This window comes from Sorex fumeus, unplaced genomic scaffold (assembly GCF_029834395.1).
Source record: "Sorex fumeus unplaced genomic scaffold, SorFum_2.1 ptg000264l, whole genome shotgun sequence".
Taxonomy (NCBI): Eukaryota; Metazoa; Chordata; class Mammalia; order Eulipotyphla; family Soricidae; genus Sorex; species Sorex fumeus.
The window spans coordinates 8,268,174-8,281,957 of NW_026606321.1; the positions used below are offsets into that span (position 1 = coordinate 8,268,174).

At 59.5% G+C, this 13,784-nt stretch overlaps 1 protein-coding gene across 1 annotated transcript; it reads left to right on the forward strand.

Moving 5' to 3' along the window:
• The first annotated feature begins 279 nt into the window (after positions 1–279).
• Positions 280–4,807, forward strand: MED10 (mediator complex subunit 10). Its single transcript, XM_056109080.1, has 4 exons — positions 280–467; positions 1,198–1,281; positions 3,226–3,328; positions 4,456–4,807. The coding sequence occupies exons 1-4, from the start codon at positions 346–348 to the stop codon at positions 4,552–4,554; spliced, it is 408 nt and encodes a 135-aa protein (XP_055965055.1). The 5' UTR covers positions 280–345; the 3' UTR covers positions 4,555–4,807.
• The last annotated feature ends 8,977 nt before the right edge of the window (positions 4,808–13,784 follow it).

The window sequence follows — 13,784 nt, forward strand, 5'->3', positions numbered from 1 at the left end:
GGGGAGGCCAGGACTCAGGAGGAGCCGTAGGCAGCCTCGCCCAGCTGGGGGGCTCCCAGGACGCCCCCAGCACGCAGAGACAAGACTCCCATGGCTTGTCCCGCCCAGCTGGGTTGCAGGGAGCGCGGGGCGGGGCCTAGCGACGGCGGGAAGCCCCGCCCCCGAACCTGGCCACGCCCTCTGCAACAAGCCCCGCCCACCAAAGCCGGCCCGCCCGCCCGCCCACCCGCCCGCCGCGGGCTCCGCCCCCCACTGGCCCCGCCCATCCAGGGCGGAAGCGGAAGTCGCGCGGGCCGTGCGGAAGCCGGAGGCGCCGGGGCGGAGCGCGGCGGGGGCTGCGCGGCCATGGCGGAGAAGTTCGACCACCTCGAGGAGCACCTGGAGAAGTTCGTGGAGAATATCCGGCAGCTCGGCATCATCGTCAGCGACTTCCAGCCCAGCAGCCAGGCGGGGCTCAACCAGAAGCTGTGAGCGCGCGGCTCGGCCGGCGGGGGCGGTGGGGCCGGGGGTGGGCCGGGGCCGGGGCCGGGCCGGGGTCGGGCCGGGGCCGGGCCGGGGTCGGGCCGCGGCCGGGGGTCGGTGTGAGCCGGGCCGGGGACCGGACTGGGCCGGGGTCGGGGGTCGGGCAGAGCCAGGCCGGGGTTCGGGCTGAGCCGGGAGTCGGGCTGGACCGGGAGTCGGTCAGACCGGGGCCGGCGTCGGGCTGGGCCGGGGTCGGGCTGGGCCGGGGTCGAGCTGGACCGGGGGGTCGGGCTGGGCCTCGGCCGGGTCGGGGCGACCTCCGCTCGCCTGCACGCCCCCTGCCCGCCGGCGCTGCCCCCTCTCCCCTCGGGCCCTGGCCCGGGTCTGGTGGGCCCCGCTGGGGGGTGGCATGGGGGCCTCTCCCGGGCACGTGGGCCGGGTCCTTCCCCCCCCCCCCCCCCCAGCGTGGCCCTGCAGAGCCCAGACGCGGAGGAATGCAGGGTTTTGTTACTTGCAGATAAAATGTGCATTTTGCAGTGGCCTTTCACGGCAGAGGCCCCCGAGAGGGGCAGAACGCAAACGCACAGTTCCGTAGGGCTGCAGGCTTAAACGCATCCCACGTTCCACCCTGTGCAGGGCAGCGGGGCTGGGGGTGGGGGCTCATTCACTTGCGCCGTGGGGAGGGATAGCCTCATCTCCCGGTTAACGGCCGCCCCGTTTTCGCCTGTCTCCCAGGAATTTCATCGTCACTGGCTTGCAGGACATCGACAAATGCAGACAGCAGCTCAATGACATCACTGTGCCTTTAGAGGTGTTTGAGTAAGTGCTGGGTCCTGCCTCAGGGTCAGCTGGGGGGTGGGGGTGGGTGGGACAGGGCAGGGGTGTCTCCGCCCTGGGTCTTGCTCTGTAACAGGAAAGGGATCTCAGGTGTGAGACACTGGCCCAGCGGACACTTGCTGTGGGCCTTCCCAGTTCTCCTGGAGAGTTACGGTGTCTCTCCTGGGCTGTCTGTCAATAAAGTCACGGCCAGAAAGGACTCGGAAAGTGTCATGCCCCAGACTGGCTGTGGGAGGAGGCTAGTTCCTCAGGATGCCCCTTCTGCCTGCTCTGTGTGACAGCTCAGGTCTGGTCCTCACCTTGGAAGGCCCTGACAGCTGGTCAGCGTCGGGAGCCGGGAGCTAGTGTCAAGTTGGTTCATCCTGGGCATCGTTTGTTTCCTCCTGGGCTGTGGGGCAGGCCTGGTCAGCAGGGGCAGGCCAGTATATGTTTTTCTTTCGGGCACACCCAGCAGTGCTCAGGGTTTACTCCTGACTCTGCTCTTGGTGGGGCTTGGGGGACCATAAGAGGTGCCAGGATCGTCCCCTCCCCCCCATCCGTGTGCGACACAGGCAGGCAGCTTCCGACCCCCTGTTCTCTCCCGCTGGCTGGAGTCTTGTGCTTATTCGTTCTAGTGCCAAGTGTGGATCCTCGTTTCCTTGAACAGGACCAGCAGCCGCTCCCACAAGGTCTCCAGCCCTGCCGTGGCCCACTGCTGGGCGGCCCTCAGCCCCCTCCTGTGAGGCTGGTGGGAAGGGGGCCCTGGCCTGGACTGAGCGGGAGGGATGGTTCAGGGTGAGGCGTGGGGAGCAGGTCCTGCATATATGACGCGGAGCCTGGGGTAGGCGGAGGCACCGGAGCCAGCCCAGCGGCAGGCAGGGGGTTTGCTTGGGCCGTCCCTGCCCTGAGCGCTGGCAGCAGTCACTCCGTTTGCATTTTGCTTTTCTACTTTTTTCTTTTTGGCTTGGAGCGATAGCAAAGCGGGTAAGGCATTTGCCTTGCACATGGCCAACAAGACCGACCTGGGTTCGATTCCTCCGCCCCTCTCAGAGAGCCCGGCAAGCTACCGAGAGTATCTTGCCCGCATGGCAAAGCCTGGCAAGCTACCCGTGACTTACTGAATATGCCAAGCACAGTAACAACAAGTCTTACGATTTGTTGTGAGATGTTTCTGGTGCCCGCTCGAGCAAATCGATGAACAGTGGGAGGACAGTGCTACAGTGCTACTTTTTTTTCTTTTTAAAATAAATAGCCGGGATTTGGTTCATAATTAGTCATGATTTTTCTTCTTCCCATCGTTTCAAAGCCGTCAGAGTAGAATTCCCTAGAATTTGTGATTTACTCGCTGTTTGTCATCATTAAAAGCCAGTTTTGGTGTCATTAATAGTAACTTAATAGGGTCTTTCATCCAAAGTGATGGTGTGTTTTCTGCTTCTGTAGGAAAAAAATCAATGGGATGGAGTGTGGGGTGGTGCTTTTGTGTCTTCATCAATAATTCAGTTCCACTGATGATTGAAGATAATAAAGTTGGGTTTCAGGCTGCAGGGCCTCTGTCGCTGAGGTGAGGCTCTGGGCCGCGGCAGGGTGGAGTTGCAGACAGCCGCAGGGGACATACTGGGGATCAGAAATCCTTGGGGGACGTGTTCAACTTGTTCCCTGTGTGGTTTAGTAAGGGCACCTGTGTGATAACCTGGCTCGGGGCTCCCCCCGGGTTCCTCTCCTTTTCCCCTGCAGCCAGGGCTGCTCCTGAGGGTTTCCCAGGGGACCCCACGCGGGCTGTGCCTCTTGGTGGTCATGCCGGGCTGCCTGGCTCAGCGGGGTGTGTGTTGGAGGGAGCACTGGCCGTAGGGTCTCCGTGTAGGAGTGCTGCATGCTGCAATCCTCATCTCCGGGTCCCTGCGGGCCATGGGGTTTGCCTCTGTTAATGGGGGCGTTTCCCGTCTGCAGGTACATCGACCAGGGCCGGAACCCCCAGCTCTACACCAAAGAGTGCCTGGAACGGGCGCTGGCGAAGAACGAACAGGTCAAGGGCAAGATCGACACCATGAAGGTAGCCGGACAGAAGGGCTGGCGGGGCCCCGGGTGGGGAGGGCGAGTGCCTGTGAGGGGGCCAGCCTGTGTCGCCGGGGCCTGTGCTTCCATGTGGTTTCATCGTTTCCAGCGGAGCACCAAGTCAGGGGCTCGGGGTTGGGGGGAGTGGGTGTGGGGGACAGGGCGGGGCCTGGCCCATTGCCTCAGGGCTCTGCTCCTCCCCAATCCCTCCTGGGCACGTTTCCTGCCCTCCCCCAGCTCTCTGGCCGAGGAGCCTGGGTTGTCCCGTCCTGCTGTCCTTGTGCCCACGCTGGTGAGGCCTGAGCACTCACTCCTGCTGCTGTGGCCAGGGTTCGGGTGGCTTCCGGCCCTATCCTTCCATCCTCCTCTGTCCTGGTCTTTGGAGTCCCGAGGCCTCGCGCCCTCCCTGATCCCTCTGGCTGGCACTGAGCCATGCTAAGGGACTGTCCTGGGGGTTTATCTTGTCCCTCCCCGGCCTCTGGGCCTGCCCTCCTCAGCCCGGTCTTCCCTGGGGGCACAGCTGGTGTTCTTTTTCCGTCCTGTGTCCAGTGCCCTGGCTGCAGCTCCAGAGCTAGGACACGTGTCTGTCCTGGGTGTGCTCGTGGCTGTGAGGTGTAGGGGGTCAGCCGGGCCCCCAGGAGGGCAGGGGGAGTTGTGGGGTCAGCCGGGCCTCAGGAGGGCGGGCAGGGGGTGTGGGGGTCAGCCAAGACCCTCAGGAAGAGATGTGGGGGTGAGCAGGGCACTCAGGAGGGCAGGGGGAGATGTTGACTCTCACTCTGTGCCATCTTGGTGACTTGTTGGCCCCTTTGGGGTTCCGTTGCTGTTGAACGAGAAGCTGGGCTTGCCTGGGTGAGCCAGACATTCCCCAAGTGACCAGGACGCTCTGTCCCCCTCGGCTCAGCATGTATCCCTGGCTGTGTGAGCCCTGCTCTCGGTGTGGGCATTCAGGGGTCAGAACGAGTGACCGCACTTCCCCAGAAGGCCCCATTAGGGCAGGATGCGCGTCCAGAGTGGAGGGGAGCTTGGCCGGTGTGACGGCCTCCTTGCTGGCCCGAGGGGTGGGCGGGGTGGCCCCTGGGTCACGTCCCCAGCCAGCTGCTCTGACCTGCGTGTGTTCCTTCTCAGAAATTCAAGAGCCTGTTGATCCAGGAGCTCTCTAAAGTGTTTCCGGAGGACATGGCGAAGTACCGCAGCATCCGCGGGGAGGACCACCCGCCTTCCTAAGCGCCCGCCGCCTCCGCCCGGAGATCCTCTGTCCTGAGGAGTGGTCGTGACTGCCCGTGGGCCCGGCGCTTTCGCCTGGCCGTCATCAGTTGTCCCAGGCCCGCCCAGCCCGCCCAGCATGCTCCAGCAGAGGGGCGCCCCCCTCCCCTTGGAACCGGCCCCTGCTGGGACCGGGAGTGTGAGAGGAGTGCTGGGCCGTGTGTCCCGTGTCCCATGGGGGCTACAGGGTGTGTTCAGTGCAGTTGTTGAGTTGTTGATGTGAGTCTCATGTTTCAGTAATAAAGCCTTTGAGTCATCCACGGTGCCCCATCCCCTCCGGCTGGGAGCCGTGGGCTCTGCGTGTCCTGGGCCCTGCGTCCCTTGTCACCTTCCCCAGTGAAGATGGGAAAGACCCTGCGGTGCCCACTGGCAGGCGTGGCTCGAACAGTGCTTCTAGAAACTTCCACAGCCAGGCCGAGCGTGGGTGTTGGGGCGGGCTGCCCCTTCCCTGCAATTGCAGCTCTGTCCCCAGGGGATGATGAAACTCTGGGGTTCACAGCACCTGACCACCTGCCCTGTCCCCTGAGTTTACGGGGCCTGTGTTTGCCTGCACCCCAGCCCCTGCACGTGGCCCTTGGCTCCACTCCTGCTGGACACCGAGCGCTGGCCGGGTGAGTGCAGAGAGCATGACCCAGGTGTCCTTGCTGCCCACTCGGCCTGTCCCTCGGCCTCTGGTCCCTCCCTGGGGCCTCGTGTCCCTCGGGTAAGTGGCCCTGGACAGACACAGAGCCGCCAGATCTCCCTGCCCAGGACTCAGGCCCCGCTTTGAGCCCGGTGCTGCAGTTGCCAGGGACTGTCCGGGTCCAGCTGGCCCTGGCCCTGGGGGTCACGGGGCGGCTCCTGCTTCAGGAGGGGAAAAGAACGTGGGCCCGGAGAAGCCCCTGCTGCAACCAGTGCAGAGGCAGCCTCCCTCCACTCCACAGCACAGCCGCTCCTTGCCTGGGCTGCCACGGATGGGCACGGACTGATACGCACACATTGGTACACTGGGACATATGGGCGCACCTACACGCACGCAGGAAAATGGGCACAGGCTCCTAGGAACACGCATGTGCACACAGGCACGCATAAGGCGTACCAGTTCCTGCCTGTTCGCAGCAGCTGCTGCTGCGGAGTCAGAAACCGGCTAAGGGCAGAGATGGCACCCCGCTCTCCCCTGCTGTGGGCACCCCTTCCCCTGGCTCTTGGTTCTTGCCCCACCCACTTGGCCCTGGACTCCTTAAGCCAGTGTCCTGTGCCTGCAGTTGTGGGGGTGTGTCGCCACAGAATCGGCCTCCTCTACCGCTCTGCATTTCGGGGACTCAGGCTGGAGCTTGGGTTCTCCAGGTCCTAGAGCGTTTGTTGGTGTTTCTGAGGCCTGTAGGCCCCGTTCTGTTCAGGACTGAATCGGAAGGCTACGGTCTCGGCTCTTCCCCGCCCGGCCCATGGTGTCTCCCCAGTGCTGGCTGCTAGTCAGAGGTGCATCCGGGCTGTGGGGAGGGGCTGTCTGGGAACTCGCCTGGCTCCTGACAGGTCCCCAGGAGGCACCTCCTGGGTTTAAGGGCCCCTTATGGGGTACCCGGGGGTCCCTGCTGGCAGTGTTGGGTGAGAGCGCGGTGGGCAGGACACTGCATCACTGCATCGGGCCCCTCAGCCCCACCAAGAGTGATCTCTGAGTGTGCAGCAGGAATAAGCCCCAGATGTCACCCGCGGTGCCCCTCTTCCAAACAGACAACTACTCGGTATCAGCCTCCCGGGGCTGGTGGGCAGTTGCTCTTGGATGGACGCAGCGAGAAGCGGCGGCCAGGGAGGCTGAGTCAGGACACAAGGCCCCCTGGGGCCACACGGGGTGGGGGATGCCCCCCCGGGACACGAGGTGGGGGGCTTCAGGAGCCGTCGTGGCACCTGTGAAAAGCTGCCCATCCACGGCCCATGTGCCCCCCATGCTCTCCCTCTGCAGCACCCGGCGCCTGGCTGCAGCCGTAATGGTATTGATCACAACCTGTGTTCTGTTTATTGCGTCTCTTGTTCAGCTCTGATAGTCTTTTGTTGGCGCAAATGTTCTCTCCTCCAGCAAGCATGAGCCCTGATGTGGCCTTCCCTTCCTGACTCCTGAGCTGAAGAAGGTGCTGGACACAGGCGCTGCCCACCCGGGGCCCCTCTGACTTACCTCATTCCTGGACGCAAACTCCCTGTGGTGCCCTGCAGACACCCAGCCTCGCGTGTGCTTCACTGCAGATGCCTGTGGAGACCCTCCTCCAACATGTGCTGGCAGCACCCAGTGTGGGGGAGCAGGGCTGGGGGGCATGGAATGTTCTTCCGGGTGGGGTCACAGTTGGGTCCTCCCCCTTTGCTGTTGGGAAGAGGGAGACACCTTGGTTCAGGGTGGCCGGCCACAACCAGGGGTGGTCATGGCCGGCTCGCTTCGTGTGGGATTCTGTGTATTTCAGAGTTGATGATTATTGCCAAGTGCCACCCAAAGAGGGTCCACGGCATCACCCAAAAGGCCTGGGCCCCATGCTCTGATAGAACTGGCTTGGCTGGACACTGGCCCTTGCCCACGCTACCCCGTCAGTCCCCTGAAGGTGAAGGGCCCCAGTGTCCTTCTGGAGTTGTCAGAGCCCCCTGCAGGCTTGGCCTCACCTGGGCCCGCCCTGGATGCGGACACTGTCCCTTGCAGACTCTGCGCCCCGCTGACCCACCAGCAGCTGCGGCTCTTTGTTGCTTCAGGAGAAGATTCTGCTGTCCCTGGGGCTGCTGACACCCTCCCTCTCCCTGCGCCTGCCCGGCCAGCCCTGGCACACTCAGTGCTGTGCTCACGCTTCCCTGGGATTTCGGTGATGGCCTCACACGTCACACACCCTCTCTGCCTTGAGGGCCACTCTCCTGGCGCCATCCAGGGGCTGGGCCATGAATTCAGAGAGAAGGAAGACATAGGGGACATGAATCTGGCATGTGGCCGCGTTTGGAGAGGGTAGGGAAGTAGGGACGCCTCTCAAGGGCGTGTCTGGCAAAGACATCCTCCGACTGCAGGCTGGACCCCCTTTCACACTTGCATGCACACACTCGCGCATGCACACACAAACACACACGCGCACGCATGCATGCACCCACAGACATGCACACACACACATGCAAGGGCTGTGTACTAGCCCCTCACCTACAAGGAAGCATTTACAGAACGACAGAGACCCACTGGCCGGAAGTCCCCTGCAAAGGTACCAGTGCAACTGCTGAATAGTTCAGGCATAAAAGTAAGAACTGGATGTTCAGTAGCCAGATTTCTGCTTCAGTCAGGACGAATGTGGCTCAGATATGCCTCCGTGTTGAAGGATTCGCTACAAGAATCTGCTCACAGGGAAGCAAGCTGTTCCGGGAAGAATCACCAAGCAGTAGCTACTGGAGACGGTTTCTCTGGCTCCTGAGGGGCCGTGTCCTAGATTTAGACATGGCAACTAACTGCAGTTTTGCAGACACGGGTGGGGGTCCTTTCCAGCCTGCAGTCATCACTGAACGCTGCAGAAGGTAGACATGCCCACCCCGGGGGGAGAAGTTTGGTCTGTGGGTTCATTCATTCACCTGACAAACAGTACAGACCCTATGGAAGTGCGCACCCCCTTTCAAGTGACCACATGGCCCCCTGATGTGGACACTCAGCACAACAGAGAAAGGAAGAAGTGGTTCTATTTCACAGACGGGAAGCAAAGTCGCTGTGAGTCTCAGGCTCAACTTCATTGGAAGGTTTATTATGTAGACTCTGTCCCCAGTCGTCTGTTATCCCCCTTCCTTACAGCCACCCACCATTCATCAGCCACCCACTCACCACCTACCATCAATCACCCATGCACCATCCATCCATCACCTCCACCATTCACCATCGATCCGTCACCCATCATCCATAATCCATCATCCATCCATCCAGCCACCCAGCCAGCCAGCCACTCATCTATTCATCCACCATCCATCCATCATCCATCCATCTACCCACTATCCATCCACCATCCATCCATTCATCCATATGTCACCCATCATCCATCCATTACCCATCATCCCCATTATCCATCCATCACCCCTATCATCCACCCAGCCACCCACCCATCCAGCCACTCATCTATCCATTCACCACCCATCCATCATCTATCCATTCATCCACCCATCCACCCACCCATCCATCCATCCATCCATCCATCATCCATCCATCCATCCGCCATCCACCTATCAATTTATCACCCATTATCCATCCATCAACCCCATCATCCATTACTCCTACCATCCATCCAGCCACCCACTTATCTAGCCACTCATCTACCCATCCACCACCCATCCATCATCTATCCGTCCATCTACCCACTACCCATCCATTCACCATCTACCCACTATCCATCCACTGTCCATCTATCCACCATCCATCCATCCATCCATCCATCCACCCACCCATCCATCCATCTACCATCCACCCATCAATCTATCATCCATCCATCTACCCACTATCCATCCACCATCCATCCATCCATCCATCCATCCATCCACCCATCCACCCACCCATCCACCCATCCATCCATCCACCCATCCATCCATCCATCCATCCATCCATCTATCCACCCACCCATCCATCCATCTACCATCCACCCATCAATCTATCATCCATCCATCCATCCACCATCCATCCACCCATCAATCCATTCATTTATCCATCCACCCATCAATCCATTCATTTATCCATCTACCCACTCTCCATCCCCTCGCCCAGACCTTGGGGTTTCTAGTGCGCCCAAGCTCTTTCTGGTACTTCTGATAATACATGCCCTGGTACTTCCAATAACATTTCTGATAATTCATATCTGCGTTATCACTTCCAATAATACACTTCTGGGCTGGCCCAGGTCTCAGAGGACCGAGTGAGAGTGACTGTTGGTGTTATGGTCCCAAACACAAGATTGATCTTTGGAACCAACCTGAAAAGATTCTGGGTGTTAGTTGTGATTCCTCACCCAACCTCACCCAGCCTGGTGAGAGGAAAGCGCTGAGCCCCTGGCAGCGTGGGGGCCTGAGGAGCCTGGATGGCCTTGGACGTGGGCATGTCCATTCAGCAGCCGCTCACCAGCTCTGCAGGGGCAGAAGCCTGCTGGGGTCAAGTTTCTGACCACACACACGCCTCCCCTGCTGCATCCTGTGGGCAGTTGCTCCGGGCAGCCGGCGCTGGGAATGCCCCAGAGATCTGGATTCAGCCCTTACCCCGGGAGCCTTCAGCCACTTATTCAAGCTCAAATGGCAAAAGCAAGGGCGGGGAGGCATCTGTGAGCCGTGTGGAGTTGGACAGTGGAGAGCTGAGACCAAGCACATGGGGGGCTGAAAGACCTTGGCGTCTCCTTGTCCACAGCCTGGAAGCCAGCTGCAGGCAAGAGGAGAGGCCAGCTGAGCCAGGCCAGCCCGGCTCCCAGGCAGGGTGCCCCGGACAGCACCACTGAAGCCCCCCGGGACACCCCCACCCCTGCCTTACTCTGCACCCTGACCCTGACCTGTGCTTCTGGGAGCCCTGATGCTGCGTCTGGAGCATATTCAGGCATCCGCCAGCTATGGGTGTCTGTCCTGGGAGCCTGTCTAGTATGGGGCGTGGCTTCTGGCACGCTGGGGAACACCACCTGCTCATTCCACCCATAGACACCGAGAAAGCGAGGGACTGCGGAGAGCAGGAGGCTTATAGGGTGCAACGGCGTGTAGCGGTTTCGAGGGCTGGTAGAGAGGGGCTGGCCACAAGTCCCCGCCAAGCTGCTCTGCCCTCGCTCCAGAACACCCCAGAGCGTCCTAGCTGGGCGTGTCAGCTGCACAAGGCTTTCCTCTAGCTTCTTAGTCTCATTTCTTCTTTCACTTCTTCTGGGCAAATGTCTTTGTTATTGTTTTTTAATTATCCAGAGCTTATCTGCCCACATAAATCATGGACGTGATGTAGTAATAAAAGAGAAATGGGACATTTCCATAGTTCTACTACGCGCTGGTGCTATAAGCTAACATCAGCCTCTCCAGATTTCTATTTTGTTTGTTTTGGGGTCACACCAGGGGTGCTCGGGCTTACTCCTGGCTTTGCACTCAGGGATCACACCCGGCAGGGCGACCATATAGAGTGTCTGGGATCAGATTCTGCTCTGACTCCAGTAGTTCCACAGCTATTTACACACAGGTACAGGATTTATTATCTTTAATTTCTATTATAGCAAGCAAGGGATGTTAATTTGTAACTCTTTGGTTTTTTTTTTTAATTTACTAGTGCATTGTTAACAACTTTGTATGGATGGATATTTTTGGCAGAGAGTTTATGTAACAAAAGATTCATTATGGATTATTCATTTGAAAATTAGCAAGGTGAGGTAAAGGTAAAGGCCCTCCCGTTGATCATCGATTTGCTCGAGCGGGCCCAGTAATGTCTCCATTGGAGACTTTGTTGTTACTGTGTCTGGCATATCGAATACTCTTGGTAGCTTGCCGGGCTCTCCGAGAGGGGCGGAGGAATCGAACTCGGGTCGGCCGTGTTGGCCGCTTGTAAGGCGAACGCCCTACCCGCTGTGCTATCGCTCCAGCCCAGCAAAATAATCATAAATAATTTAAATGAAGACCAGGAGGAAGCACAAGGGTGAGCACTTGCCTCACCGGCATCAAACCTCAGTTCAGTCTCTGGCACAGTATGTGGTCCCCTGAGCACTGTCTGGAGTGGTCCCTGAGTGCAGAGCCAGGAGTTAGTCCTGGGAGCAGCCAGTCAGAACCCCCAAACCGAAATACAGATTATAAGATGGAAATGCAACATTCCATAAATGAAGCAAGATAGCAAATTAACTGAAGCGATAAGAAATTGTTTCCAAGTCAACTAGCAAGTTTCCAAACACAGCCTCTTCCCACTGCTACTTAAGGTGCCCTTTTCCTTCCTTTTTGGGGAAACTTTCCCAGCAGTGCTAAGGAGGCCCGGGGGCCACCTCCAGCAAATTTAGCCATCAGGGTCCTGGAGTTCAACGTGAGCGTCTGAGGGAGTGATGCTTCTTGGGCCCGGGGCTGCGGGGTGTCTAGGCGTCCAGGAGTGCTGGGGGGAATTCACATCCAGTCCAGTGACACTCAGTGACCACTGGTGCTGGGTGAAGCTGGGTCAGTTGCCCACATCTAACCCCTGTACTCTCTCTGTACCCCAAGAGAGGTTCAATCAAAAACAGAGCAGTCACCGCTTTCCTGGGAAGGGCGTCGCCATGGACCAGGCCTTGGCATGACCCAGACACAGTTTAGCACCTTGTTCTTGGCTCACACACACACACACACACACACACACACACACACACACACACACTCACACATACTTACACACACACACACATGCTCACATACACTGGTCACACACACACACACACACACACACACACACACACACACACACACACAACGGACTGACCTAACTCAGCCAATGCTCCTCCTCCCACTGCTCTGCGGGGTTCTGTATGCCAGCCAGCTCCAGGGTATGTGTGTGTGACCGTGTGTGTATTTCCTGAGTGGCCTCTGCTCTCCTGTGGCTCCCACACAGCAGTCTTGTTCTCACCTCTGTGAAATATGCTAACGCACATTAGAGAGTGGGAATTAGTGGGCGTGGTGACAGCGGCAGGGGGGCCACTCAGAGGGGACCTTCCTTTCAGATGCCTGGTGACAAGGAGATGCCTCTGGGCTCTCACGCTGCCACAGAGCTCCTCGGAGGGCGGGGGCAGCCCAGGGCCCTGCCCACCGCTGAACCGCCAGGCTCTATGCCAGTACTTTCCACTGAGTCCCTTCCCGCCTGCCGGGAGGACGCTCTCCTCTCTCTCCCTCTCCTGTCCCTCTCCTGTCCCTCTCTTTCCCTCTCCCTCTCTCCTCCCCCCCCTCTCTCCCACCATTGTCTCTCAATGTCTCTGTCTTTCTCTTCTTCCCTTCTCTCTCACTCCCTCTCCCTCTTTCTCTCCCTCTCTCTCCTATCCTTCTCTCTCTCCCCTCTCTCTCACTGTCATTGTTTCTGTCTCTCTCACTGTCTCTATCTGTCTCTGTATCTCTGTCTGTCTGTCTCTGTTTCTCTCCCTCTCTCTCCTCTCCTTCACTCTCTCTCCCCTCGCTCCCTGTCTCTCACTGTTTCTCTCTGCCTCTCTCACTGTCTGTGCATGTCTCTGTGTCTCTGTGTCTGTCTGTCTGTCTGTCTGTCTCTCTCTTCCCACGGCCCCTGCTTCCCTCGAGCACAAAATCTGTCTTTCCTCGCCTGTTCACTGGAAATCACGCCAGCAATGAGGCCAGAGAGAAGCACAGGCGCGCGGCAGGCATGGCTGGGGAAGGAAGGGGCCACCAGCTGGAAGTTCTGGTCCCTCTGCAAGGGGACAGGGCAAGGTGGTGGCTTCTCCCCAGCTGAATTTCAGCCCCGGAGGCCACATGGGACTTCCCACCCCCATCACTAAGCACACTGGGCTCTAGCAGCACAGGGAGGGGCCTGGCCTGGTGTCCCCACATTCTCCTCGGGGGCAGGCCCACGACCCAGAGTCCCCGGAGTAGGGCTGAAGGTCACTTGAGAGCTGTGTGCTCTGGGCAGCTCGCTCACCCTCTCTGAGCCTCCCGCTTCGGTTCTGAGACCAGCATAGCCTGCATGGCGACCTTTAGTGATTGGGGTCACAGCAAACAAGGATTGCTTGCTGCCAAGGGGCTTGGCATGGGGGGGAGGGGATCATGATTCTTCTGCTTGGGGGCCACACCCAGCTCTGTGCTCAGGAGCACTCCTGACTTGTGCTCAGGGTCACTCCCAGCTCTGTACTCAAGGCTCACTCCCGGCTCTGTGCTCAGGGCTCACTCCTGACTCTGTGCTCAGGGTCACTCCCGGCTCTGTGCTCAGGGCTCACTCCCAGCTCTGTGCTCGGGGCTCACTCTCAGCTCTGTGCTCAGGGTCACTCCCGGCTCTGAGCTCAGGACTTGCTCCCAGCTCTGTGCTCCCCGCCTTTTGGGACAGGGTGTCTCGGCCCAGACAGGCCTTGCTGTGAGGTGGCTGCGGCTGCAGTGCTTCTGGAGACCAGCCCGGGCTCTGGATCCTTCCGAGAGGCGGCCTCTGGGAGCTGCATCTGGCTGTGTTGTTCCACCCGACAGGGAACGGAGAGACGGCATCTCCCTGCTGAGTGGTCAGTGGCAGGGCAGGTAACGGAAAGCCTTGTGGCTGGTGGCTGCTGCACGGGGGC

What these genes read in the sequence shown, in the direction of transcription:
- MED10 (XM_056109080.1), top strand. Translation starts at nt 346, where the DNA reads ATGGCGGAGAAGTTCGACCACCTCGAGGAGCACCTGGAGAAGTTCGTG. An exon ending in GTGCCTTTAGAGGTGTTTGA is followed by an intron (nt 1,282 to 3,225) that starts GTAAGTGCTGGG and finishes TCCCGTCTGCAG; the next exon opens with GTACATCGACCAGGGCCGGA. An exon ending in GCAAGATCGACACCATGAAG is followed by an intron (nt 3,329 to 4,455) that starts GTAGCCGGACAG and finishes GTTCCTTCTCAG; the next exon opens with AAATTCAAGAGCCTGTTGAT.